Source organism: Indicator indicator, chromosome 8 (genome assembly GCF_027791375.1).
Source record: "Indicator indicator isolate 239-I01 chromosome 8, UM_Iind_1.1, whole genome shotgun sequence".
In the NCBI taxonomy this organism is placed as follows: domain Eukaryota; kingdom Metazoa; phylum Chordata; class Aves; order Piciformes; family Indicatoridae; genus Indicator; species Indicator indicator.
In genome coordinates, this window is record NC_072017.1 from 31,971,045 (window position 1) to 31,997,472 (window position 26,428).

The 26,428-nt window shown below is 46.6% G+C and overlaps 1 protein-coding gene across 1 annotated transcript in view; it reads right to left on the minus strand.

Moving 5' to 3' along the window:
* The window catches only part of UNC5C (unc-5 netrin receptor C), a 358,875-nt gene that overhangs the window by 17,329 nt on the left and 315,118 nt on the right, over positions 1-26,428 (minus strand). The window contains exons 11-13 of the mRNA XM_054382839.1: positions 13,322-13,490; positions 9,599-9,832; positions 1,841-1,990 (exon numbers count right to left, since the gene is read on the minus strand). Of these exons, the coding sequence (XP_054238814.1) occupies positions 1,841-1,990; positions 9,599-9,832; positions 13,322-13,490 (553 nt within the window). The remainder of the gene's footprint in view (positions 1-1,840; positions 1,991-9,598; positions 9,833-13,321; positions 13,491-26,428) is intronic.

Here is a 26,428-nt window from a genome sequence, read left to right on the forward strand (position 1 = left end):
TGCTAGAATGGAAAAGCTCTGCTAGGATGGAAAAGCTCTGCTAGAATGGAAAAGCTCTGCTAGGATGGAAAAGCTCTGCTAGGATGGAAAAGCTCTGCTAGGATGGAAAAGGTCTCCTAGATGGAAAAGCTCTGCTAGGATGGAAAAGCTCTGCTAGAATGGAAAAGCTCTGCTAGGATGGAAAAGCTCTGCTAGAATGGAAAAGCTCTGCTAGAATGGAAAAGCTCTGCTAGGATGGAAAAGCTCTGCTAGGATGGAAAAGCTCTGCTAGAATGGAAAAGCTCTGCTAGGATGGAAAAGCTCTGCTAGAATGGAAAAGCTCTGCTAGGATGGAAAAGCTCTGCTAGGATGGAAAAGCTCTGCTAGAATGGAAAAGCTCTGCTAGGATGGAAAAGCTCTGCTAGGATGGAAAAGCTCTGCTAGAATGGAAAAGCTCTGCTAGGATGGAAAAGCTCTGCTAGGATGGAAAAGCTCTGCTAGAATGGAAAAGCTCTGCTAGAATGGAAAAGCTCTGCTAGGATGGAAAAGCTCTGCTAGGATGGAAAAGCTCTGCTAGGATGGAAAAGCTCTGCTAGGATGGAAAAGCTCTGCTAGAATGTAAAAGCTCTGCTAGAATGGAAAAGCTCTGCTAGGATGGAAAAGCTCTGCTAGATGGAAAAGCTCTGCTAGGATGGAAAAGCTCTGCTAGGATGGAAAAGCTCTGCTAGAATGGAAAAGCTCTGCTAGGATGGAAAAGCTCTGCTAGATGGAAAAGCTCTGCTAGAATGGAAAAGCTCTGCTAGGATGGAAAAGCTCTGCTAGAATGGAAAAGCTCTGCTAGGATGGAAAAGCTCTGCTAGATGGAAAAGCTCTGCTAGGATGGAAAAGCTCTGCTAGAATGGAAAAGCTCTGCTAGGATGGAAAAGCTCTGCTAGAATGGAAAAGCTCTGCTAGAATGGAAAAGCACTGCTAGGATGGAAAAGCTCTGCTAGAATGGAAAAGCTCTGCTAGGATGGAAAAGCTCTGCTAGAATGGAAAAGCTCTGCTAGAATGGAAAAGCACTGCTAGAATGGAAAAGCTCTGCTAGAATGGAAAAGCTCTGCTAGAATGGAAAAGCTCTGCTAGGATGGAAAAGCTCTGCTAGAATGGAAAAGCTCTGCTAGAATGGAAAAGCTCTGCTAGGATGGAAAAGCTCTGCTAGGATGGAAAAGCTCTGCTAGAATGGAAAAGCTCTGCTAGAATGGAAAAGCTCTGCTAGGATGGAAAAGCTCTGCTAGAATGGAAAAGCTCTGCTAGAATGGAAAAGCTCTGCTAGGATGGAAAAGCTCTGCTAGGATGGAAAAGCTCTGCTAGAATGGAAAAGCTCTGCTAGGATGGAAAAGCTCTGCTAGAATGGAAAAGCTCTGCTAGGATGGAAAAGCTCTGCTAGAATGGAAAAGCTCTGCTAGAATGGAAAAGCTCTGCTAGAATGGAAAAGCTCTGCTAGGATGGAAAAGCTCTGCTAGGATGGAAAAGCTCTGCTAGAATGGAAAAGCTCTGCTAGAATGGAAAAGCTCTGCTAGGATGGAAAAGCTCTGCTAGGATGGAAAAGCTCTGCTAGGATGGAAAAGCTCTGCTAGGATGGAAAAGCTCTGCTAGGATGGAAAAGCTCTGCTAGGATGGAAAAGCTCTGCTAGAATGGAAGAGCTGTGCTAGAACGAGGCTTGCTTTATGCCATGGTAGAAGGAGTGTATAAACTGTGTGTCCTCCCGGTGAAGTGGATCCTGCCCTTTCCTCTGAGCTGTCACCTCCAGGGCCAGCCTGTCCCTCAGAGACACCGCGAGGGTCCGTGCCGCGCTGTGCTGCAGTCTGCGCTGCTCACCTGGTATTTGGCCAGCAGTTTGCTCTTCCAGAGGGAATGGGCGATGTCGTGGATGGACAGGCGGAGGTTGTGGGTGCTCCCCTTGAAATGCAAAGCTTTGGGCTCCTCCAAAAGCTGCCCACCCATCTGCCGCTCCAGCTGGAGAACCTCCTGCAGGATTGGGAGAGAGAGAAGGAAGTGGTCAGGTTTTGTCCAGACAGCACCCTGGCCTTCGGATTCCTCAGGACTGCCTGCTCTAGGTGCTGCCACTCGTGGAATACAGAAAAACAAAAAACCCAGCACACAGGCACTGCAGAGAATTGTGTTTCCCTGGAGAATAAACCTGAAGGAGCTGGGGATGGTTAGTTTCAAAAAGAGGAGGTTGAGGGAAGACCTCATTGCTCTCTACAAATGCCTTGTGGAGAGGTTGGTGCTGGTCTCTTCTCACAGGTAATTAGTGATAGAACAAGAGGGAATGGCCTCAAGCTGCACCAGGGGAGGTTTAGACTGGACATTAGGAAAAATTTATTCACAATAAGAGTGGTCAGGCATTGGAATGTGCTGCTCAGGGAGGTGGTGGAGTCCCCAAGCCTGGCTGTGTTTAAAGGTGGTTTGGATGTGGTGCTTGGAACTATGGTTTCGGGGTGACCCTTGCAGAGTAGGGTTAATGGTTGGACTTGGTGATCCTGAGGGTCATTCCAAGCTGAATGTTTTTGTGCAGACACACATCTCTCCTTTGGGAGACTCTGTGGAACAGGACTTGGAGGTGCTGATGGACAAGAGGCTGGACATGAGCAGGCAGTGTGAGCTTGCAGCATAGAAGGCGAATCCCAGCCTGGGCTGCATCCAAAGCAGCATTGCCAGCAGAGCCAGAGAGGTGATTCTGCCACTTTGCTCTGCTCTGCTGAGACCTCACCTGCAGTGCTGTGTGCATGGCTGGAGCCCTCAAGATAGGAAGGACATGGAGCTGATGGAGAGGGTCCAGAGGAGGGCCACAAGAATGATCAGGGGGTTGGAGCAGCTCTGCTCTAAGGACAGGCTGAGGGAGCTGGGGGTGTGCAGCCTGGAGAAGAGAAGGCTCCAGGGAGACCTAAGAGCAGCCTGCCAGGACCTGAAGGGGGCTCCAGGAAGGCTGGAGAGAGACTGTTTGCAAAGGGCTGCAGGGACAGGATGAGGGACAATGGCTTCAAAGTAGAGCAGAGCAGATTGAGATTGGATGTTAGGAACAAGTTCTTTACTATGAGGGTGGTGGAATCCTGGAAGAGGTTGCTCAGGGAGGTGGTTGAGGCTCCTTCCCTGGAGATATTCAAGGTGAGGCTGGACAAGGCCCTGGGCAACCTGATCTAGTTGGGGATGTCCCTGCTGACTGCGGCGAGTTTGGACTGGATGAGCTTTGGAGGTCCCTTCCAGCCTGGACCATTCTGTGATTCTGTGATTCTACCTCAGGCCAACTAAAATGGAGCCTCTGTTTTAGCTAAGCACAAAACAAGCTACTCTTCATCACATTCAGGATCTAGTTAGCACAGAAGAAAAGTCTCTGCCCCAGCACCTGGCAGATCTTGAAGCTAAAATAATGATTATCAGCCATTGGAGGAAAAGAAAGAAAAGAATCAGAAAATCTTTTAGATGAAGGCTCTGCCCTCTAAGATCAATATAAAGCATTGGACCTTATAGGATATAATTTTTCACGTTCTTTAGACAATGTGCTATAGATTCATATTTTGGTCAGAACCTTCCATTTTCAGCCAGGCAATAATGATCTTGAAAGCACTCATAATGATAAAACAAGCAAAAAATATAGTTAAGACTAGCAAATGAATTAGAAATGCACAGAAGTTGGGAAAGAAGAAATTATGGTCCTCTGCTCTGTGTAAATTAAACCATTTAGATCCTGTTGTAAGATTTCTGATGGATAAGAACCACCACCCCCCCCCCCAAGCCAGAAAACACATCTCTCCAGCAAGGTCATCTACAAAGCAGCTGAGGAAATGATGCAGAATTAAATGGTTGCTTCTCCTTTAAATACAAAAGAGATGAAACAGAGGGACTGCTAAGGTCTAACGCATCACAGGGATGATCTTCAAACAGCAAAGCATCACACAACACACCACATACTTACAGTCTATCCCCCATCCAGTCCCTGAACTCTGAAGCACTTATTGATGGCAGTTCACCCTGAAGATGTTCACTGTTGCACCTTTACAATAAAGCACAGCGAGTCACCTATTCATAGTTATGTGTCAGCTTCAGAAAGAAACCAAATGATTGCAGGTCATCCTTGGAGGTTTTTGCAGCCAGGCTGGATGTGGCTGTGAGCAACCTGCTGTAGTGTGAGGTGTCCCTGCCCATGGCAGGGGGTTGGAACTGGATGATCCTGGAGGTCCCTTCCAACCCTGACAGTTCTGTGATTCTGTGAATCAGTTCTACCTTCTTTCCAGTCTGCTCTAATTATCCCATCAAGACGTCTAAAGAGCAATTGATAGTAATTATCTGATTACTATAGATCTTCATTACAGCCAAATTATCTCCCTGGAAGGGCCAGAGGATGACTTGTGGCACTGCATGAGGTAATTGCAGACTCTGCCTCTCAGGCACAACTGCTGCTGCCCGTGCAGTGCCAGCTCTTGAGCTGTGCCACTGTGAGGAAAACACTGCACCATGCCAGCCACCAGATCTGTGTGTCCAGCTTCAATATCCCACTTTTGGTACCCACCCTTGGTCACTGTAGCCCCTCTACAGTGGGCTCCAAGTGGAGGATGCCAAGCAGCCTGCGCTTCTTCCATGCTACTCAGTTAATTAATTCAGACTTAATTTGGAGCCATGGTTTGCCCTGCTCTTCAACCCTGCAGGCTGGCTTTAGCCATATGGCATTTTATTTAGAGCAGTGCTCATCCTGCTGGCTGGTGCCTTTATGCCCTCCTCAGCCAAAATCTGAGCTCTGTATTGCTTGCTCTGTGCTGAAGTGGCTCTGGCCATGCTCCCCATTGCCTTTCACCACTCTGGTGAGCTGGGACTGATGCCCTTAGTCTCTTCCTAGGAGAGGGGGCTGCATAAGCAATCACTCCATTGTCAGCACCACCAGGACAGCCACAACTTGAATTTGGAAAGAGCTTTCTTGTGCTAAGAGCTTTCTTGGGCACAAGCAAGCACCAGTGCTCAGTCTAAGCTTTTGCTTTTCTTCATTAGAGGGAAAAATAAGCAATAAACTATTGAGAGAAGATCATCACAGGTCTGTTACTCCTTCCCCCTATCCCCTCATTTCGAGGATAGTTACTGCAGAGCACAAGCAGGCTGGGGGATTGCCACCCTACCTAGAGCCTGAAATCATTCACTTGCCCCCAGTATGTCAGGGGTTGGAAGGGACCTTGAAAGCTCATCCAGTCCAACCCCCTGCCAGAGCAGGATCACCTAGAGCAGGTCACACAGGGACACATCCAGGCAGGTCTGGAATATCTCCAGAGAGGGAGACTCCACAACCCCCACAGGCAGCCTGTTCCAGTCTTCTGTCACCATCAAAGGGAAAAAAAAATCTTCTTCCTGTTTCCATGGAACTTCCTATGCCTCAACTTCCAACCACTGCCCCTTGTGCTGGCATTGGGCATCACCCAGCAGAGCCTGGCTCCAGCCTCTGGGCACTCCCCCTGCACATCTTTATCAACAGCAATGAGGTCACCCTCAGGCTCCTCCTCTCCAAGCTCCAGAGCCCTCAGCTCCCTCAGGCTCTCCTCATAAGGAAGATGTTCCACTCCATCATTTTTGTGGCTCTGTGCTGGACTCTTTCAAGCAGTTCCCTGAGGTCCTTTTTGAACGGAGGGGCCCAGAACTGGACACAATATTTCAGATGCAGCCTCACCAGGGCAGAGTAGAGGGGGAGGAGATCTTCTCTTGACCTACTCACCAGTCCTTCTAATCCTCCCCAGAGTGGCATTGGCCTTCTTGGCCACCAGAGCACATTGCTGGCTCATGGTCATCCTCCCATCCACCAGGACCCCCAGGACCCTTTCCCCTTCACTGCTCTCCAACAGGTCAGTCCCCAATCTATCCTGATCCATGAGGTTGTTCTTTCCCAGGTGCAAGACTCTACCCTTGCCCTTGTTGAACTTCTTTCTATTTCTCCCTGCCCAGCTCTCCAGCCTGGCTCAATCTATCAGGGTGGTCAGCCCACACCACACACAGCTCACATCCCTCGATGTCAAAGCCATAGGTGAACAAGCAGATGAAAAGAAAGCAGCTGCATTTCTTTATACTTATGGCATTATGACTTTCTTTTTTTACAGTGGAACAGTTCAGGCCTCCCCCTCTAGGTGCAAAACTCATCCCTAAAGAAGAGACCAGCACTCAAGGCCATTGCCATTCTCACCCTTCCCCAGAAAGTGTTTTTGTGAGGACTGCATTCAAATGTCTCAAGACCCTGCAGGACAGGGGATGATGCACATGTGAGCAGCACTGAGCTTACTGCTCCACAGCCCCCAGCATCCCTGCAAAGATGCTCCCGCAACAACTGAGCCCTTATTGAGGACAAGTCCTTAGACTTCCTATTGTACGGCAGGCACTGGCAGCTCTACAGCAGCTCTGCATCAGGAGAGGGGGAAAAAGCCTGCTGGATAAATACTGCACCTTGTTACGTCCTGCAACTGCTGCTCTGTCTTTGGTGGCCCTTAGGACATATTCAGCATATGGCAGGCTCACTCCTGCTTGTAAAATAATAACAGAATGCATTTGGTTGCCTGCTCTGCGTTGCTCAGTGCCTCTCCTGATCCTTTCTGCTGTTGCACTGAATCGGATTACCTCACAACTCTCCTCACAGTCTATTAGAAACAAACCAACAGCTCATGAGTAACACCTAATTGGATTCCCCCAGCTCTGACTGCATTAGCTGTCTGCCCAAGGCCCCTCTGACTCGCTTATTATTACCTCAGGCCTCGATGAACCCAAGGAAAATTGTATTACACAGCGCAGGCATAAAGCCACCAGGCTTTTGCAGCTTGATTGCTATGAAAGGTCCTTTTCACTGTTTTTAAATAGGAAAAACAAAAGGGAAACCAGACCCAGGAAAATAATTGTTTCTAAAAGCCTGATCACAACACATTGACAGAGGCCAGGCCCCATATAGACAAACCCATGATGAGGTCATGATATGCCTGCTTCAATCCTTACACTTTCCTGCCTTTTGTACACACAGTGGAAGACTGAAAGAGCATTCCCTCAGCAAAGCCTAGGCAGGCAGGCCTTGGTATCAAACAGAGCATGCCATTTGCACTTCTGGAAGCCACTGCTCTGAAAAAGACAAAGATCTCCCAGCCAGTACACCTGGGTTTAAATCCCAGTAATTCCCACACAGAACTAAGGAAACAAAAGCATACACAGCACCAGGATGAATCTGGCTTTGAACTTATTTGGCTGCAAAGAGGCATTTGAGAAGTTGCACTGGCTACCATTAAAGAAAAAAGCCTGTGGCAGTTTTAGGCTGGTGCCAAGGAAATTTTCCACAGATTGAGTAGAAAAGTTGTAGAATGTAAATAAATTACCATTGGATGTAAAGGGGAAAAATGATAAGGTCTAAATAATCCCACTGGTCTGATAACTAACAGAAAGTTAGTTGTGTAAACTAACTCTTGCTCTTTTCAGCTTCTTGGCTCTAGCAGATACTAGCTGGTAGCTTTTGCTTGGCTGTGGCTGACCTTGGCTGCATTTCTTTGCTGTGGCTAAGTACTAACAAGCTACTCTCTGCTTTTCTCCTCTTGCTTTTCCCTTGTAGAGGGGTGAAGGAGAGGGGAAGCTATTGGTAGCCCCCTGTTTTTTTTCCAGGGAGGTTCTTGTGTTGTCTATAAATTGTAAATAGATGTAGATATTGTATGTTTTGTACATATTCATTGCATTTCATATTTCTAGATTTTTAGTCTGCTTGTAAATAGAGCTTCATTTGCTTTCCAGCTGAGCTGGAATGGCAATTTTATTTTGGGGGTAATTTCAACCCACCACAAAGCCCCATCATTTAATCACAGAATCACAGAAAACATCTGGTTGGAAGAGACCTCAAAGATCATCCAGTCCAACCCTCGACCCAGTTTAAGGTCAATCCTAAACCATGTCCCTAAGCACCAGCTCCACACTGCTGCTTGAACACCTCCAGGGATGGTGACTCCACCACCACCCTGGGCAGACCATTCCTATGTCTGAGAACCCTCTCTGGGAAGAAGTATTTCCTAGCATCCAGCCTGAACCTCCCCTGGAACAGCTTGAAACCATTTCCTCTAGTCCTCTTGCTTGCCACCAAGGAGTAGAGGCTGCCCCCTCCTCGCTCCAACCTCCCTTCAGGTAGTTGTAGAGAGCGATGAGGTCTCCACTGCTACTTGTGCAGTTGAAGCTACAATACTGACTAAATGTTTTGTGTTATTGATAACATCTGCAAAAGCACAGGCACTTATACAGAGAAATAGCAAGCCTGGTTCTGTAGCTGCTCATCTGTATGGTGTGAGTGTGTGTGTGTGTGTGCATGCAGCCAGAGTGAGGTGATGTAGTTAGAGACAGCGCCGGCTTTGGTTTATTTCAGCTGTGAATTCCCACCACAAAAAGCTGCATGCCAAGAGGTGTAATAAAGCAGTATGAAAGCAGGCGGTGATTAAGAGCCCAGAGAAGCTTCTTTTATCATTATCAACTCTTTACAAAGGAGCATTTGTATGTTTCCCCATCTCTGGGGAGCTGGCACTTAGCATTAAAAATGCATGAATAACAAATGAAGCTCTGTGTACCTCATGGCCTTTTAATAATGCAAAAATCTTAGGATTCAGGATATGATACAGGTAAACAAAGGGGGGAAAAAAAAGAGAGAATCATAGAATCAGTCAGGGTTGGAAGGGACCACAAGGATCATCCAGTTCCAAGCCCCCTGCCATGGGCAGGGACACCTCACACTACAGCAGGCTGGCCAGAGCCTCATCCAGCCTGGCTGCAAACACCTCCAGGGATGGGGCCTCAACCACCTCCCTGGACAACCCATTCCAGGCTCTCACCACTCTCATGGGGAAGAACTTCTTCCTCATGTTCCATCTGAATCTCCCCACTTCCAGCTTTGTTCCATTCCCCCCAGTCCTGTCACTACCTGATATCCCAAAAAGTCCCTCCCCAGCTTTCTTGTAGTCCCCTTCAGATACTGGAAGGCCACAAGAAGGTCACCTCAGAGCCTTCTCTTCTCCAGACTGAACAGCCCCAACTCTCTCAGTCTGTCCTCATAGGAGAGGTGCTCCAGCCCTCTGCTCATCCTCATGGCCCTTCTCTGGACACCTTCCAGCATGCCCATATCCCTCTTGTAATAGAGGCTCCAGAACTGGATGCAGTACTGCAGGTGGTGTCTCAGCAGAGTGGAGCAGAGGGGGAGAATCACCTCCCTGGCCCTGCTGGCCACACTTCTCCTGATGCAGCCCAGGCTCTGGTTGGCTTTCTGAGCTGCAAGTGCTCACTGCTGGCTCCTGTTGAGCTTCTTGTCCACCAGCACCCCCAAGTCCCTCTCCTCAGGGCTGCTCTCCAGAGAGTCATTGCCCAGCCTGGATTTGTGCTTGGGATTGCAGAGGAGTGGGAAGAAAATAAAGTGAGATCCCTATGCAAAGGACAATTTATAGTGTGTGAGGGTTAAACTGTGCAACAGCAGCTTGCTGTCAGGCTCTTCCTCTAGCAAGAAAAATAACCCAGGTCAAAGCAGAGGGCTAGCTGCAAAGATGGCTGCAGCTGTGTGAGGGCTGAAGAGGGAGAGGGAAAGCAAAGCAAGAGAGCAACAACCACCTTAAGGGCATCCTGTGTGTCATCGAGGCAGTAGACCCGGATGCTGTACTCCAGCGAAGAGCAGGCCAGGGGTCCAAAGATGGCCAGTTTGAGACGTTTGGCTGCTGCTTTGGTGATTGACTGTCCCACCAGGGCGTAGGTGCTGAGGGTTTCCGTCAGGATATGGCAGGCTTCCGTGTCCAGCTGGATATAGCACGGAGTGGTGAAGTTTTCCTCTCCAACCACCACCACATCCTAAGGGAATCATAGAACCGTAGAATTAATCAGGTTGGAAAAGACCTCAGAGATCATCAAGTCCAACCTATCACCCAGCACCTCAAGACTAACTAAACCATGGCTTCAAGTGCCACATCCAAGCCTTTTTTGAACACCTTCAGGGATGGTGACTCCACCACCTCCTTGGGCAGCACATTCCAATGGCAGATTACTCTTTCTGGGAAGAACTTTCTCCTCACCTCCAGCCTAAACTTCCTCTGGTGCAGCTTGAGACTGTGTCCTCTTGTTCTGGTGCTGGTTGCCTGGGAGAAGAGCCCAACCCCCACCTGGCTACAACCTCCCTTCAGGGAGTTGTAGACAGCAATGAGGTCTCCCCTGAGCCTCCTCCTCCCCAGACTAAACACCCCCAGCTCCCTCAGCCTCTCCTCATAGGGCTTGTGCTCAAGACCTCTCACCAGCCTCCTTGCCCTTCTAAAGAAAAGAGAGAGGAAGAGGGAGAAAGAGGCCAAGTCAGAGCTCCCAGCTCCTCAGAGCTTCCAGCCAGCAGTGTCCCTTTCAAGCCTAGGGGATGCACAAAGTCCTTGCTGTTTGCATCTTAGATAAATCAAAGTTTAAAATTCCTGCTTCTGGCTTTTCTCCTGCATAGAGAGGGGGTAATTTCTCTGGGATGCTGGTGGTGATGATGATGATGGTAGAAATGTCCTCCTGTCTTGACTCCCCTAAGAGATGTAACTCTTTCCTTCTGGGCCCTTGCAGCAGCTTTTAATGGCCTCAGTAGAGTTAGGCAGACAATTAAAATATCACCAATACTTTATGGGAAAAGATGTTGCAGAAATAATACTTTGGTGACCATGATTTAACACCAGCAGTGGCAAGCACGCTGAATAATTAATTGCTTTTCACTTCCTAAGCATGACAACACAGAGCTATAAAAACTCAAGGAAGGGAAGTAACCTCTGCTGTAGCTGAATGCCACATCTATATGAAATATCACCTGAAATAATCCTATGTGATGAGACTAGACAGTGAAGAAAAAGAAGAAAAAAATAGATGCAACCTGAATGCAGATAGCATAAAGAAAAACAACTCCCCTGCTAATTTCTCCATTCAACCCTGCATGTAATGTCCTGCACGCAACACAAACTGCTTTGAATGGCTGTGAGAGAGAGCAGAAGTGAAAAGGCAGCAGTGGATGATGGCTGCCTCTTGCAAAGCCACATCACAGGCTCACAGGATGTTAGGAGCTGGAAGGGACCTCTGGAGATCTTCGAGTCCAAACCCCTGCCAGAGTAGGACCATACAATCTAGCACAGGTCACACAGGAATGCATCCAGACAGGGCTGGAAAGTCTCCAGAGAAGGAGACTCCACAACCTCTCTGGGCAGCCTGTTCCAGTGCTCTGGGACCCTCACAGTGAAGAAGTTCCTCCTCATGGTGAGGTGGAACCTCCTGTGCTGGAGTTTCTATCCATTGCCCCTTGTCCTATCCCAGGGTGTAATTGAGCAGAACCTGTCCTCTCCCTCTTGACCTCCAGCCATCAGATATTTATCAGCATTGATTAAATCCCCTTTCAGTCTTCTCTTCTCCAGACTGAACAGCCCCAGGGCTCTCAGCCTCTCCTCATAGGGCAATGCTCCAGTCCCTCAGTCATCCTGGTAGCCTGTTGTGGTGCTTCATCTCTGCTGCCTGCAGGTCTGCAGCACAATGCACACATCTGGCAGCTGAACAGTGTGGGAGCTCATCTGAGATGTGGCATTAAGCTCAGGCTTCCAAGCCTCACGTGCCATGTTTGCAGGGGTGGCACCATCCTTCTGGAGGGCAAGGCTCTGATTGCATCCACCCACACACACACATGGCAACTGGATCTGTGTGGTAGTTTTAGGCTGTGCCTAGAAATTTTCCATAGATCTTGACCAGGAAGTGGTAGAATGTAAATAAATCACCAGTGGGTGTGAAAAGGAAAATAATGATAAGTTCTAAACAAACCCATTGGATAGATTACAAACATAAGATGGTTGTGTAGGCCAATTTTCTCTCTCTTTTCTCTTCTTCTGCTCTGGCTGGTGCTTCTCCTGGCTTTTGCTGACCTTGGCTGTGTTTTGTTGTAGCTAACTACTAACAAACAACTCTCTGCTCTTTCTCTTGTCCCTTGTGTACAGGGAGGGGTAGATGGAAGGGGGCAGGGAGTGGGGAACCTATTATTAGCTCCCCTGGTTTTGCCCAGGGGGGTTCTTGTGCTGTTTATCAATTGTAAAGACCTGTAAATAGATGCAAATATTGCATATTTTGTACATATCCATTGCATTTCATTTCTAGGTTGTAATTTTGCTGGTAAATACAGCTTCATTTGCTTCCAACTGAGCTGGTCTGGCAATTTTATGTTGGGGGGGAATTTTCATCCCACCACAATCTGGCAGGAGGTGCTAGCCTTCACTGATGCTGCAGGGATGTGCATGCCTCTGTGTGTGCGTGTGTGCATGTGTAGGGCTCAGCTTGGAGAAGCTGCTCAGGGTTGAGCAGATTCCCATGGGGTGGCACCAAATTGCAATGGGGTGACCAGGGATCCAGTGGGTGCTGAGGAGGCTGTGCTGGCACCAGTGATTGCATGGCACCAGTGTGTGCATGGCTGGCAGAGTAACCACTCTGTCAAGGGCAGGAGGAGGAAGGGGGTGAAAATGAAGTGGTGCCAGCAACACACAGACAGAAATAAGGAACATACGTGTGGTGCCAAGAGTCAGCCTAGTGGGGTGCAGATTAGTTGGCAAGAGAGACTCTTGCTCACTGCATGCTCCCTCCCTGCCTGAAGAAGAGCTGCTGGTGGACATGGTGATCCTGATGCTGGCAGCCAAACTGCCTTCAAAACCCACTCTGATCTTATTAAACCTATTGGTAGGAGAAAATGCCCTCGCCAAATTAATTATGTGAGACCAAACTGATGGCAGCAGGCACCTAGGAGCACAGGGCTGGAGAAGAGGGCTCTGCCAGCATGGACCAGCCCTTGCTGAAAGCATCACTTTATGCTCCACTTACAGTGAAGATCCTTCTGTCACTCTGCTCTGGGACATCTTCCTGCTGCACTGTTGGCAAAGAATCTGTGAGACCCTGACTGTTTTGGTTGTCTCAACCAGTGCCACTGAAGGGAAAAAGAAAGGTAAGGCCTACATGCTTTATTAATGTATGGACAATGTCTTGGGTCTGAAGCTAGAGATCATTTGCAGCATTATTTTCACTTCCCTGGAAATGGACTATAAGCCAGGAAAGCCAAAAGTGGTCTGTAAAAACCATTTTCTTATTTCTAGAGTCAAGTCAGAAATGGTTTTCAGACATTGTTTTGTATTTTGCCTTTTCTCTTTCTTCTGTCCCTATGACTTCAGCACAATATCCTGCTACAACCAAAAGCCCAAGTGCCAAGATCCTACAAGAAAGGCTGTTTAATGGAGAACAGCACAGAACTAGCAGGGAGGCTCACATGCAGTCAACACACAGGCTAGAGCTCTGGAGCCTCACCTCCCAGGGTCCCTGGGCAGCTTGATGCTTCAGCTGGATCTGCCAGTCCTCTGTGTTGGGCTCAGCGCAGTGGTGCATGGTCAGAATGACTGGGCGGGTCAGCAGGGCTCCTGGTGGGCCACAGCTCACCACTGGGGTCAGCAGGGTCTGGCTGTCTTCCACAGGTGGCCTGGCAAGGGAACAGAAAGATGGATATGTTAGGTGAGATAAAAAAGTACATTCAGTTGTAAGAAAGAAAGAAAGAAAGGGGAGAGAGAGAGAGAAAGAGAGAGAGAGAAAAAAAAGAGAAAGAAGGAAAGAAAGAAGGAAAGAAAAGAAAGAAGGAAGGAAGGAAAACAAAGAAAGAAACAAAGAAAGTAAGAAAAGGAAAAATGAATGAAAGAAAGAAAAAGACAGAAAGGAAGAAAGCAAGGAAAGAAAGAAAAAAAGAAACAAGGAAGGAAGGAAAAGAAAGGAAGAAAGGAAGAGAAAGAAAGAAAGAAAAGAAAGGAAGGAAGGAAGGAAGGAAGGAAGGAAGGAAGGAAGGAAGGAAGGAAGGAAGGAAGGAAGGAAGGAAGGAAGGAAGGAAGGAAGGAAGAAAGAAAGAAAGAAAGAAAGAAAGAAAGAAAGAAAGAAAGAAAGAAAGAAAGAAAGAAAGAAAGAAAGAAAGAAAGAAAGAAAGAAAGAAAGAAAGAAGAAAGAAAGAAAGAAAGAAAGAAAGAAAGAAAGAAAGAAAGAAAGAAAGAAAGAAAGAAAGAAAGAAAGAAAGAAAGAAGAAAGAAAGAAAGAAAAGAAAGAAAGAAAGAAAGAGAAAGAAAGAAAGAAGAAAGAAAGAAAGAAAGAAAGAAAGAAAGAAAGAAAGAAAGAAAGAAAGAAAGAAAGAAAGAAAGAAAGAAAGAAAAGAAAGAAGAAGGAAAGAAAGAAAGGAAAGAAGAAGGAAGAAAGAAAGAAAGAAAGAAAGAAAGAAAGAAAGAAAGAAAGAAAGAAAGAAAGAAAGAAAGAAAGAAATAAAGAAAGAAAGAAAGAAAGAAAGAAAGAAAGAAAGAAAGAAAGAAAGAAAGAAAGAAAGAAAGAAAGGAAGAAAGAAAGAAAGAAAGAAAGAAAGAGAAAGAAAAGAAAGAGAGAAAGAATGAAAGAAAGAAAAGAAAGAAAGAAATCCTTCCCTTAAAATAAAAAGATTGTGCAGGAAAAGAATGAGTGGGTTTGGGTTTGTTTTGGTTTGGTTGATTTTTTACCCCAAATTCCCAAAAGGTGGGGGTTTGGCCATGTACCATTTGTCAAACTGCACCTTTAGGTGACAGCAAATTATAGACCACCCTCCCCCATCCCCATTCTGATGGATCCTTGCAGACATCAGCCAAGGCTTCATTTTGCCCACTGCTAAAACATGGCCACTGCTGCACTTGGCAGCTGTTCAGAGCATACAAAAATGAGCAGTGGCTCTTGTATGCACAACAGCTATTTACTGTCTGGATGGAGACAACTGAAGAACAGGGGAAGAGGATGAACTAATGAGCACATCTGAAGCCTTGTAAGTGGTATACAACACATCTCAGATGTGCAGTTTGAGTTCAGAGTCACCCACTGATCCTCCATTTTACTTAAAAGGCATTCATATCTATCCAAATGGCTACTGCAGATAGGCCTGTGGGGAGATGTTTCCACTGGCAGGGAAGAAAGGGCACAGGGGTGGTAAGGAACAGTGCAGAGGGCTAAACACACTTGCAGAGCCTGAGATTGTTAATGATTACCCTCTTGCTGCCAGTCACTAGAAATGGGTGCTAAGGGAATAGCATGTTGAGGGTACACTGGAGCTGGTAAATGATGTCTGTGTGTGTGTGCATGCTCATGTGTAAACTCTCCCAGACCAACTGCTGAGGAGCTTAAAAACAGAGGAAGCATGAGTGACTTTAACTATCCTGACATCTGGTGTATGACAAATACAGCTGAATGGGCCTCATCAACTGCCTCTCTAAATAATGGAGAGGGCAAATTCATGATCCAGAAAGCAGCAAGTGGGAGATTAAAAGTGGTCAGTGTGATCCATGCTTAAAATTCCAGATCTGCTCCAGGCTCTCCCATCCTTGGCTCTGGCTAAGGGTTCAATTCCTTGTTGCATTTACAAGTGCTTGCATTTACATCAGTGCTGGTCTTAGTGGAATTAATTTGAGAAAAGAATGAACACTGGTTATTTCTGCAAGTCCTTGCCCTTAGCAAAAGAAAGAGAGAAACAAATAAGCTGTAATCTCAGATGGCATTCTCAAGGAGGACAAAACAGGAGAGAAGATGTTTTGATACCAAATTTATTGTACCTATTCTGACTAACCTCATGAGGTCCAATACGAGCAAGTGCAGGGCTCTGCACCTGGGCTGGAACAATCCTCACTATCAATATGGGCTGGGGGAGGAGATGAGAGAAAGCAGCCCTGAGGGAAAGGATTTGGGGGTCCTGATGGACGAGAAGCTGGACAGGAGCAGGCAGTGTGAGCTTGCAGCACAGAAGGCAAATCCCAGCCTGGGCTGCATCCAAAGCAGCATTGCCAGCAGAGCCAGAGAGGTGATTCTGCCACTTTGCTCTGCCCTGCTGAGACCTCACCTGGAGTACTGTGTCCACTCTGGAGCCCTTCCTATAGGAAGGACATGAACCTCACGGAGAAGGTCCAGAGGAGGGCCACAAGAATGCTCAGGGGGTTGGAGCAGCTCTGCTACGAGGACAGGCTGAGGGAGCTGGGGGTGTTCAGCCTGAAGAGGAGGCTCAAGGGAGATGTAATAGCAGCCTGCCAGGACCTGAAGGGGGCTACAGGAAGGCTGCAGAGAGACTGTTTGCAAAGGGCTGCAGGGACAGGACAAGGGGCAATGGCTTCAAACTAGAGCAGAGCAGATTGAGATTGGATGTGAGGAACAAGTTCTTTGCTATGAGGGTGGTGGAAGACTGGAACACCTTTCCCAGGGAGGTGGTTGAGGCTCCTTCCCTGGAGATATTCAAGGTGAGGCTGTGTGATGGTTTGAAACTGTCTTTTTAATTTTTCCTTGCAAAGTTCAGAACAGAGAAAGTGAAAGAATGTAAATAAGTCACTATTGGGTGTAAGAAAGCAAAATAACGATTGTTCTAAACACTTCCATTGGATAGATAGAAATGTTTAAGAACTATTACCCAAAACAAAGTGGGCACTCTGCACATTCTGCGTTCGGCAGTGGGGGCAGTTGCTGGGCTGTCTGGCTGCTGTTTCTTCTTCTCTTCTGGCTGAAGATAACACGTACTGACCTTGGCAACTAAGTTAACAACTTTCTGCTTAACTAACTCTGCTTCTCTGTCCAGGGGGGTCTGGGGGGGAAGCTCCTGGGAGAGAGAGAGGCCCCTTTGGGAGGGTCCCCTTGGGGGGAAGCAAAGGGAGCTTGGTTGTGCTTTTCTGTTGATTGTATATATTTGTAAGTGTTGTGAATTTTGTATATTTGTACATATTCATTGCATTTCATCTGCTTGTAAATACAGCTTTTCATTTGCTTCCAGACTGAGCTAGCCTGGTTATTGTTGGTGGGGGGGGGAATTTCAGCTCATACCGACACAGGCTGGATGAGGCCCTGGGCAACCTGATCTAGCTGAGGATGTCCCTGCTGACTGCAGGGAAGTCAGACTGGATGACCTCTGAAGGTCCCTTCCAGCCTGGATCATTCTATGATTCTATTGCAAAGATATGTATCCCAATTTTGTCAACCTTAATGCTTCCTAAGAAGTACTCCATTAATCTCACAGAAAATGAGAGACTAACTTTTGAGAAATCCTTTTTTCCAAGCAGGATGAAGGCACTTTTGTAAAGTATCTCTTGCTGCTGCAAACGTTGTGGGAGGGGGGAAGAAGAAAAAAGGTTTGGCATGGAAAAAATGAAATCTATTCCATCAGTAAATCCAGATGATCTGGAAAACGAACTGATGAGTTTACTAAATGACTTAAAAATTATTTCTGAAAAGCCATGGACTGGAAAGAAACAGCTGCAATATAGCTGCCTTTTGGAAAAGATGTAAAGTATAACAATCTGGACAGCTATTGTGTATTATGGCAATTGGTTTAGCCTAACAAATAGAACCCCCCAAAAATGAAACACTAGCAGACAAGGTCCTGCTTTAAGGATCTTTGGATTCTGATTAAGAAGATCAGGGATCACCCTCTTGCAAATTTTTGTCCATAGGAAGCAAAAAGAAGTTCAAAAAATCCCACAGGGTGGCAGCAGCTTTTAATGGTCATCTGTCTTGTGCAGTAATGGATATTTGAACACTCTCCTACAGTCTAATTCAGGAAATCTCAAAACCCATCATGTCTTATGAGATACATCTCTCAAAATTAGAGTATTTGACTGGAAAGCTACAGATAAACATCCTTCTCTGGAACATGTCCAGAGAAGGGCCATGAGGATGATCAGAGGGCTGGAGCATCTCTGCTATAAGGAGACAGACTGAGAGAGTTGGGGTTGTTCAGTTTGGATAAGAGAAGGCTCCCAGGAGACCTTCTTGTGGCCTTCCAGGATCTGAAGGGGACGTGCAACAAAGCTGGGGAGGGACTTTTGAGGGTGTCAGGGAGTGATAGGACTGGGGGGGATGGAGCAAAACTAGAAATGGGGAGATTCAGATTGGATGTTAGGAAGAAATTCTTCCCCATGAGGGTGGTGAGACACTGGCACAGGTTATCCACGGAGGTGGTGGAAGCCTCATCCCTGGAGGTTTTTGCAGCCAGGCTGGATGTGGTTGTGAGCAACCTGCTGTAGTGTGAGGTGTCCCTGCCCATGGCAGTGGGTTTGGAATTGGATAATCCTTGAGGTCCCTTCCAACCCTGGCAATTCTATGATTCTATGCTATAAACCTAATCATCTGGTTAACCTAACTTCCTCTAAAAGACTACTGAGCCCTAAGACAGCAGAAAAGGAAATGCACAGATTTTCATAATTTTTTGGACTCAACTACAAAACCAGCAGTCAAAAGGAAGATAGGAGGGAATATATCATGATGGCTGGGGAAAAAAATTTAATCATACAGTGCTTTTTAGGTGAAGACCAAGTTAGAATTGACAGGAATCTGAGCGCTGAATCCTGTGGTTAAAAAAGCCAAAAGGTCATTAAAATAATACAGCCTAAAGCTGTCTCAAAGTGAAATTTTTAGTCCAGTGCCCCATGACAAAATTTGGTTAGCTGTTCAGTTTTAGGGCTCTGATGCAGGGCATGATTCTGCATCATGCAATGTTTTATACCCGAATTAGCACAAGGATAAATAATGATGCAGAACACGAAGCTGGGAGCCGCTTCAGACTGCACAGTCAGCAAGTGAGATGGGAAGCAGATACAAGAGTACAAAAGACATACACAAAATAGCAAGGCTCAGTATTTTTTCCACCAGTAGGTAAACAGCATCTTTGTCACCAGATTCATGAGAGTTTTATTGCCAAGTGGATGGGACGTGCATGCTTTTGACCTTAGTGTGCTGGGTTAAGCCCAGCCCAGGGGAGTGGACTGGAAGCCTAACCCCAGGTGGGCAAGGAAACCTGGCCCCTCCCAGAGGGTTGGGCTGGAAACCTAATCCCAGGTGGGCAAGGAAACCTGGCCCCTCCCCAGGGGTTGGGCTGGAAACCTAACCCCAGGTGGGCAAGGAAAGCTGGCCCCTCCCAGGAGGAGGGGGTCCCGGGGTCAACATTTATTCCACTCCTAATTTATGTCCACAACCCTGATAAGAGAGAGCCAACTTTCTGCCTTGCTTTCTTTCTCCTGTCTTTGCTTGTCAGCATCTCCTGGTGTGGTGAGCTGCTAACCATGTGGTCTAGCCTACTTCCATGTGAGTCTCCATCCAAGAGATTCCACTGCCATCCAGAGAATCCATCTTCCATCAGAGAATCCGTCGCCAGCTGCATTTTTATTTATCCCTTTTCCTTATACCTCTGTAATCTTCCTTTTACTTAAATACCTTTTATTTTTTGTTGAAATTACCTTTTTTTAAACTTCCAAATCAGTGCAGGACTGTTCTTTCATTGTTTTATCTCTCACTTCTTCTCCTGCCTAATTCCTTTTTCTCCCTACCAAGAAAAAGGGAGAGGGGAAAGGGAAGGCAACCTGAATTCTATTTCCTTTAAGTTTTTGGCTCTGGTAAAAACTTAAATGGCTACACTTGGTATTTATGATACACTCTGATGAGTGAAAAGCAGAGAAATAGGTCAGTTGTGTGGGTGCTTGACTTCACAGTTTCCAAATTGCCAAGGAGATGCACATCTGAGCCCAGCACCCCAAAGCTGTTGAACCCTGCTGGTCCCAGTCTCTCCACCATCTACCTGCTGCAGATAATGCTTTGAAAACTGAGGTATAATGAGTTGCAGAGCTCTTGAGTGGTGTGCAAAAGGGGGCAATGTCACTGAAAAGGTGAAATTTCAGCTCTGTTGGAGTCCCTGCTAAATCTCTGGCTACTGTGAAGCCAGAAATTCTGCTCACAGTGTGGAAGACAATGTAAATAGATACCAAATCATTACATTTACAGGGAGCAATTAATAAGGAATTACTGGAAGTAACAATGAGAGCCAGGTAATAATGCAAGAGATCTGGAGACAGTAGAAAATATGGGTAGGAAATAAAACCTTATTGATTGTAGAGCAGCTTCCACCCTCAGAACAAAACAAGCTCCAAACGCACTTACTAGCAAAGAAAGCAATAAAAGTGAAAAGCGTCTCAGGAGAGCTTGCTTCAACCTCTAATGTGACACAGTGGCAAAACCCAAATCTGATTTCTTGGGCTGTATGGAACAAGGCTCATCAGAGCACACTGAGGTGATATTCCCTTTCCTACCCAGCTCTTATGTGACTGCAGGTAGCAGGGCATTTAGAGACTGCAGCAAGGTCTCAGAAATAAACACCTGAAACCCAGAGGAATGAGGCTAACCCATGCAACAGCACATAGAGCAGAGTGCTACCCTACCACAGCTGACAGGGAAAAGGATCAAAAAACCTCCTGACAGATCTTTTCTTATGTCTCACTATTTCCAATTTCCATTTGAAAACAAAAGGATTATGCCCTACTATAGCTAATGAGAGCAGGAACAGATGCAGTAGACGAGATACATTATACAAGAGATATTAATCTTTATGCTTCAAGGCACAAGCCCAACACTAATTGATGGAATTAGTAAACAATGAATTCCCTTGAAGACAAGTTATTGTGTAGTCATTCATTATGAGCAATTTGCTGCCTTTTCCTGGAGCAGGTGATGCAGCACCAGCAAAGTCAGAATCCTAGCCTAGACAAGGGCCTGTTGTGACTGAGTATTGTGATTCCTGTGTTAGAGATGTGTTACAGTTTGAAGGGGGAGCTTTAGCCTTGGCCCTGACTGCAAAGACTGAAAGTGAAATAAATTGCCTTTGGATACAAAAGAAAAATAATAAGGTCTGTAGATTTCATTGGCTTGCTAATGGGGATGTAGAGTAGCTGTATAAACTATTCTGTCTCTCTTTTTTTGTGCCTAGCTGATACTAGCTGTTGGCTTCTGACAAAGCAGGATCACCCAGGGTACTCTGCACAGGAATGCATCCAGGGGGGTTTGGAAAATCTCCAGAGAAGGAGACTCCACAACCCCCCTGGGCATCCAGTGTTCCAGCACCCTCACTGTAAAGAAGTTTCTCCTCATGTTGAGCTGAAACCTTCTGTGCTCAAGTTTGTCTCCATTGTTCCTTGGCTTATTCCTGTGCACCACCCAAAAGAGCCTGGCCCCCTCCACTTGACCCCCACCCCTCAGCTCTTGATAGACATTGATCAGATCCCCTCTCAGCCTTCTCTTCTCCACACTAAACAGCCCCAGGGCTCTCAGGCTCTCTTCCCAGGGGAGATGTTCAAGTCCCCTAAGTATCCTCCTGGTTCTCCCTTGGATTCTTTCCAGCAGGTCTCTGTCTCTCTTGAACTGGGGAGCCCAAAACTGGATGCACTATTCCAGGCGTGTATTGAACATATTCATTGCATTTCATATTTCTAGATTTTAGTTTGCTTGTAAATAGAGCTTCATTTGCTTCCAAAACCTTCTCAGCTAGCCTGACAATTTATTTTGGGGTAATTCACCAAATTCATGTTGGGGGGTGATTCCTAACCCACCACACGATCACAGGAGATCCAGCACAGACACAGGGGGACATACAGAGGAAGGGAGATATCTCCTTTAAAGCAGAAAGTTCTATCCATAGACAACTTCAAAACTGTGGCCAGAACCTACTGTTAGGCTGTTATCCAAAAACATAAAGAAACACAGAGTCACAGAATTAACCAGGTTGGAAAAAACCTTTGAGATCATGAAGTCCAACCTATCACCCAACACCATCTAATCAACTAAACCATGGCACTAAGTTCCTTGTCCAGTTTGTTTTTAAACACTTCCAGGGAGGGTGACTCCATCACCTCCCTGGACAGCCCATTCCAATGGCAAATCATTCTTCAATGTGTGCTTCACTTCAGGCTGGCAGTGGTCTTGGGACCACTTATTAGATGAGACTGGGCTTTCAGCTGTGTGACTCTGAAGCTGTTTCACTACAGGCTAAAGAGATGTTCTCATCTGACAGAGATCTGACTTTAGCATTGCTATTAAAAGGCACTCACAGTAACTGAAAGCTCTGCAGTTATTTTTAGATGTTGTTCCATCCCACAGTGCTTATCAAGAACACTCAACTTTCATTTAAAAGCAAACAAACTTCTGTTCACTCTAACTGGTCCCTTCACAATCAAATTTGTGTTTTTAATGGGATTACTCCTTCAAAACCATCTCTCTGTAACAAGCCAGACCATGTTCATTAAGGTAACTGTCAGACAGCAGATGTGAGCACAACTAGAGAAATCTCTGCTCCTGACTGGGCCTGCATTGCACTCTCTGGCACCATGCATAGCTGTTACAGGCAATGACAGCAGCTCAGGATGCACAGGACAGATCAGGGAGAGAGGAATGGCTAACTCTTCGCACACACACACAATTGTCAGGGTTGGAAGGGACCTCAAGGATCAGCCAGTTCCAATCCCCTTGCCATGGGCAGGCACACCTCACACTACAGCAGGTTGCTCACAGCCACATCCAGCCTGGCTGCAAAAACCTCCAGGGATGAGGCTTCCACCACCTCCCTGGGCAACCTGTTCCCATGTCTCACCACCTTCATGGGGAAGAACTTCTTCCTAACATCCAATCTGAATCTACCCATTTCTAGTTTTGCTCCATCCCCCCCAGTCCTATCACTCCCTGACACCCTAAAAAGTCCCTCCCCAGCTTTGTTGCAGGTCCCCTTCAGATCCTGGAAGGCCACAAGAAGGTCTCCTGGGAGCCTTCTCTTGTCCAAACTGAGCATGGTAAACTCATAGCAACAGATGGCAACCCTACCACACAGCCAAAAGTCAGAGGGAAGACATTTTATCTCTTCTTCCATTGTTGGGGCTTTCTTTTTTAAGTTCCAAACTTAATATTCCTTCCTGTCCCCAGGTCTTTTGCCAGTCTACCTTCAGAAGGAAAATGATCTGAAGTCTTCCTCCCCTTTTGCTCATTCTCTGGCATTTGTTTATTTTGAAGTTGTCAATTATGTTGACTGTCACTTCATGAAACTCTCTTCTGGGCTCGCAAAGTAATTTCAATTATGCAACTGAAATTGAGGAAGGTAGAGAAATGCGATGCAGAAGGATTCAATTCCTTCTATTTCACATCACTAACCTTAGAGTTTACTGGTGATGAAAGTCAAACTCCTCAGATCAAACTCATTGATAACCTATGTGACTGATACAAAGTCTATGCACACACTAGAAAGCCACTGAGCCTTCTCTCTTTTAAGGTAGCTAATTTTTAAGTTCCACAATTTATGGGTGTCCTCCACTGAGATCTTCAGGAGTACTGCTTGCTCTTGTCTTCAGGGTTGTCACATTCTGTGGCCACATTGATACCCACTCTTATTTGCAGCATCTCCTGTGTGATGGCTACAGAAGTGTCCTTCATTGTGCCACATTTAGTGCAGTTGCTGCCTCTGATTGCAGTATGCAACAGTAGCTCCACCTAAAGCTGTGCAAGCTTGGCAGGAACACAGGAACTGCCATACAAGATCAAACCAGTGCTCCACCAAGACCCAGACCCTGTCTAGCACTGACCACTGCCAGATTTTTTCGAAGGAAGCACACAGCTCCAGCAGTTTAGCTCACCTTGTTTTTTATACCAAAGGCAATAAAGAGGATGCCACATGTTAGAGGTTTACACTAATGCTATTTAATCTTTAGTTGTGTTAGACCTAGGCTCTCACAGATGGACATGGGAACAGGTTCTTCCCAGGTACTGGTCACAGCAATGTGATTATTTTATGGGTGAAATCACAGTTCTAGGAGGGTCCTCTTCTTGCAAATCTCAAAGTCAGGGATACTTCCTCATACTAAAGGAAGGCAGCAGCTGATTACCACTGAAAAAGTCAATGAGTTTCAAGACAAAACCCTGTCTGACAGCTGTGAAATACTCTCATAGGCCTGACACGGTTTTAGTTTTATATATATATATATATATATACAGACATACATATACATATAGAGAATCTTAGAATCAGAGAATGGTTTGGGCTGGAAGGGACCTCCAAAGGTCATCCAGCCTCATTGAGCCTCACCTTGAATATCTCCAGGGAAGGAGCCTCAGCCACCTCCCTGGGCAACCTCTTCCAGGGTTCCACCACCCTCGTGGTAAAGAACTTGTTCCTAACATCCAATCTCAATCTGCTCTGCTCTACTTTGAAGCCATTGTCCCTCATCCTGTCCCTGCAGCCCTTTGCAAACAGTCTCTCTGCAGCCTTCCTGGAGCCCCCTTCAGGTCCTGGCAGGCTGCTCTTAGGTCTCCCTGGAGCCTTCTCTTCTCCAGGCTGAACACCCTCAGCTCCCTCAGCCTGTCCTCTGTGGTTGGAGCACCTCATGCCAGAGGTGCCCTCTGATTTTAATTTTCCCCCCTTCTTTTTTCCTTCTTTTTTTTCCCCTTCTTTTTCCTTCTTTTTTTCAAAGCTGTTTGTCTTTAAAGCACATCCAAAAGTAATAGGAAACCAATCAATAGCATCTATGAAGAGAGCTACTTTCCTGTAGCTGAAATTAGTGATTTTCAAAGAGCAGGCTATGAATAATATATGCAAAATGGTGGGTAGGGTGGCTACTCACTTCTTCTTTAAGCAGGTTATTTTAGCATGGGTGAAAGACTATCCCACTAAAGAACAGTGCTCAATATCACACAGTGTACAAACAGCTGTGGCTCAGCACATAGTAAAAAAGCCATTAAGACAACAACTGTCTGTGACTGAGGAGGGGAAAGAGGCAAAGGACTGTGCAATGATTGCTTAGAATCACATTTGTCCTTCAGCCTTTGAGCACATGAATATCTTTATTATTAATATCTTTTTTGATGATCTGGATGAAGAGTACACCATTAGTAAGTTTGCAGATGACACCAAGTTGGGAGCAGGTGTGGATCTGTTGGAGGGAAGGAGGGCACTGCAGAGGGATCCTATCAGGCTGGACAGATGGGCAGAGTCCAACAGGATGGCATTTAACAAGTCTGAGTGCTGGGTTTTGTACTTTGGCCACAACAACCTCATGCAGTGCTACAGGCTGGGGTCGGAGTGGCTGGAGAGCAGCCTGGCGGAAAGGGACCTGGGGGTACTGGGTGACAGCAGCTGAACATGAGCCAGCAGTGTGCCCAGGTGGCCAAGAAGGCCAATGGCATCCTGGCCTGCATCAGGGATATTGTGGCCAGCAGGAGCAGGGAAGTCATTCTGCCCTGTGCTCAGCACTGCTTAGACCACACCTTGAGTGCTGTGTCCAGTTCTGGGCTCCTCAATTTAAGAAGGACATTGAGAGACTTGAATGTGTCCAGAGAAGGGCAAGAAGGCTGGGGAGGGGTCTGGAGCACAGCCCTGTGAGGAGAGGCTGAGGGAGCTGGGGGGGTTTAGCCTGGAGAAGAGGAGGCTCAGGGGAGACCTCATTGCTGTCTACAACTACCTGAAGGGAGGTTGTAGCCAGGTGGGGGTTGGTCTCTTCTCCCAGGCAACAGTGACAGAACAAGAGGACACAGTCTCAAGCTACACCAGGGGAAGTTTAGGCTGGAGGTGAGGAGAAAGTTCTTCCCAGAAAGAGAGATTGGCCATTGGGATGTGCTGCCCAGGGAGGTGGTGGAGTCACCATCCCTGGAGGTGTTCAAAAAAGGCTTGGATGTGGCACTTGGAGCCATGGGTTAGTTGTCAGGAGGTGTTAGGTATTAGGTGATAGGTTGGACCTGATGATCTGTGAGGTCTTTTCCAGCCTGGTTGATTCTGTGGTTCTGAATCCATTTTGCAGACTAAGATCCCTAGAATGGTTTAGGTTGGAAGGGACCTTAAAGACCATCCAGTTCCAACCTTCCACTAAAGCAGCTTGCTCAAGGCCTCATCCAACTTGGCATTGAACACCTTCAGGGAGGGGGCATTCATTGACCTTCCTGGGCAACCTGTTTCAGTGTCTCACTACCCTCACTGTAAAGAATGTCTTCCATTAGATATTCATCTAGTCTAAACCTACCCTCCTCAAGCCCAAAGCTGTTCCCTTTCGTCCCACCACAAGCCCCTGCAAAAAGTCCTTGGTGGCCCTCCTGCAGGCCCCGCTCAGGTACTGGAGGGCCACTGTAAGAGCTTTCAGCTCTCCAGGCTGAACAGCCCCAACTTTTTCAACCTGTTCCCACAGAGGAGGTGCTCCAGCTCTCTGATCATCTTCATGGTCCTCCTCTGGACTCGAGTACTCCAGCAGTTTGATGTCCTTCTTATGTTGGGGGCACCAGAACTGGACACGGTAGATCTCAGCTTTATCTTCATTAGGTTTTCCTAAACTTCTTCAAACAGTATTTTGGCCTTTTTTTTGAAATTCTTTTAATGCCAGGGTTGCCAGAACATTCAGTAGACATTAGGAATATGAATATGAATTGGTCATCTCAACACTGGCCACTCTGGGTGGCCCTCGATGTGAAGTGCCTGGAGCTAAGTAGGACAATTATTTGCTTATTCCCACCTCAGACTAAGGAGTGATGGAGAACACCAAAAGCTTTAGGTCCATCCTCTTCACTGCATGAACTAGCCAAGCTGGTAAAGGGTAAACTAAAATG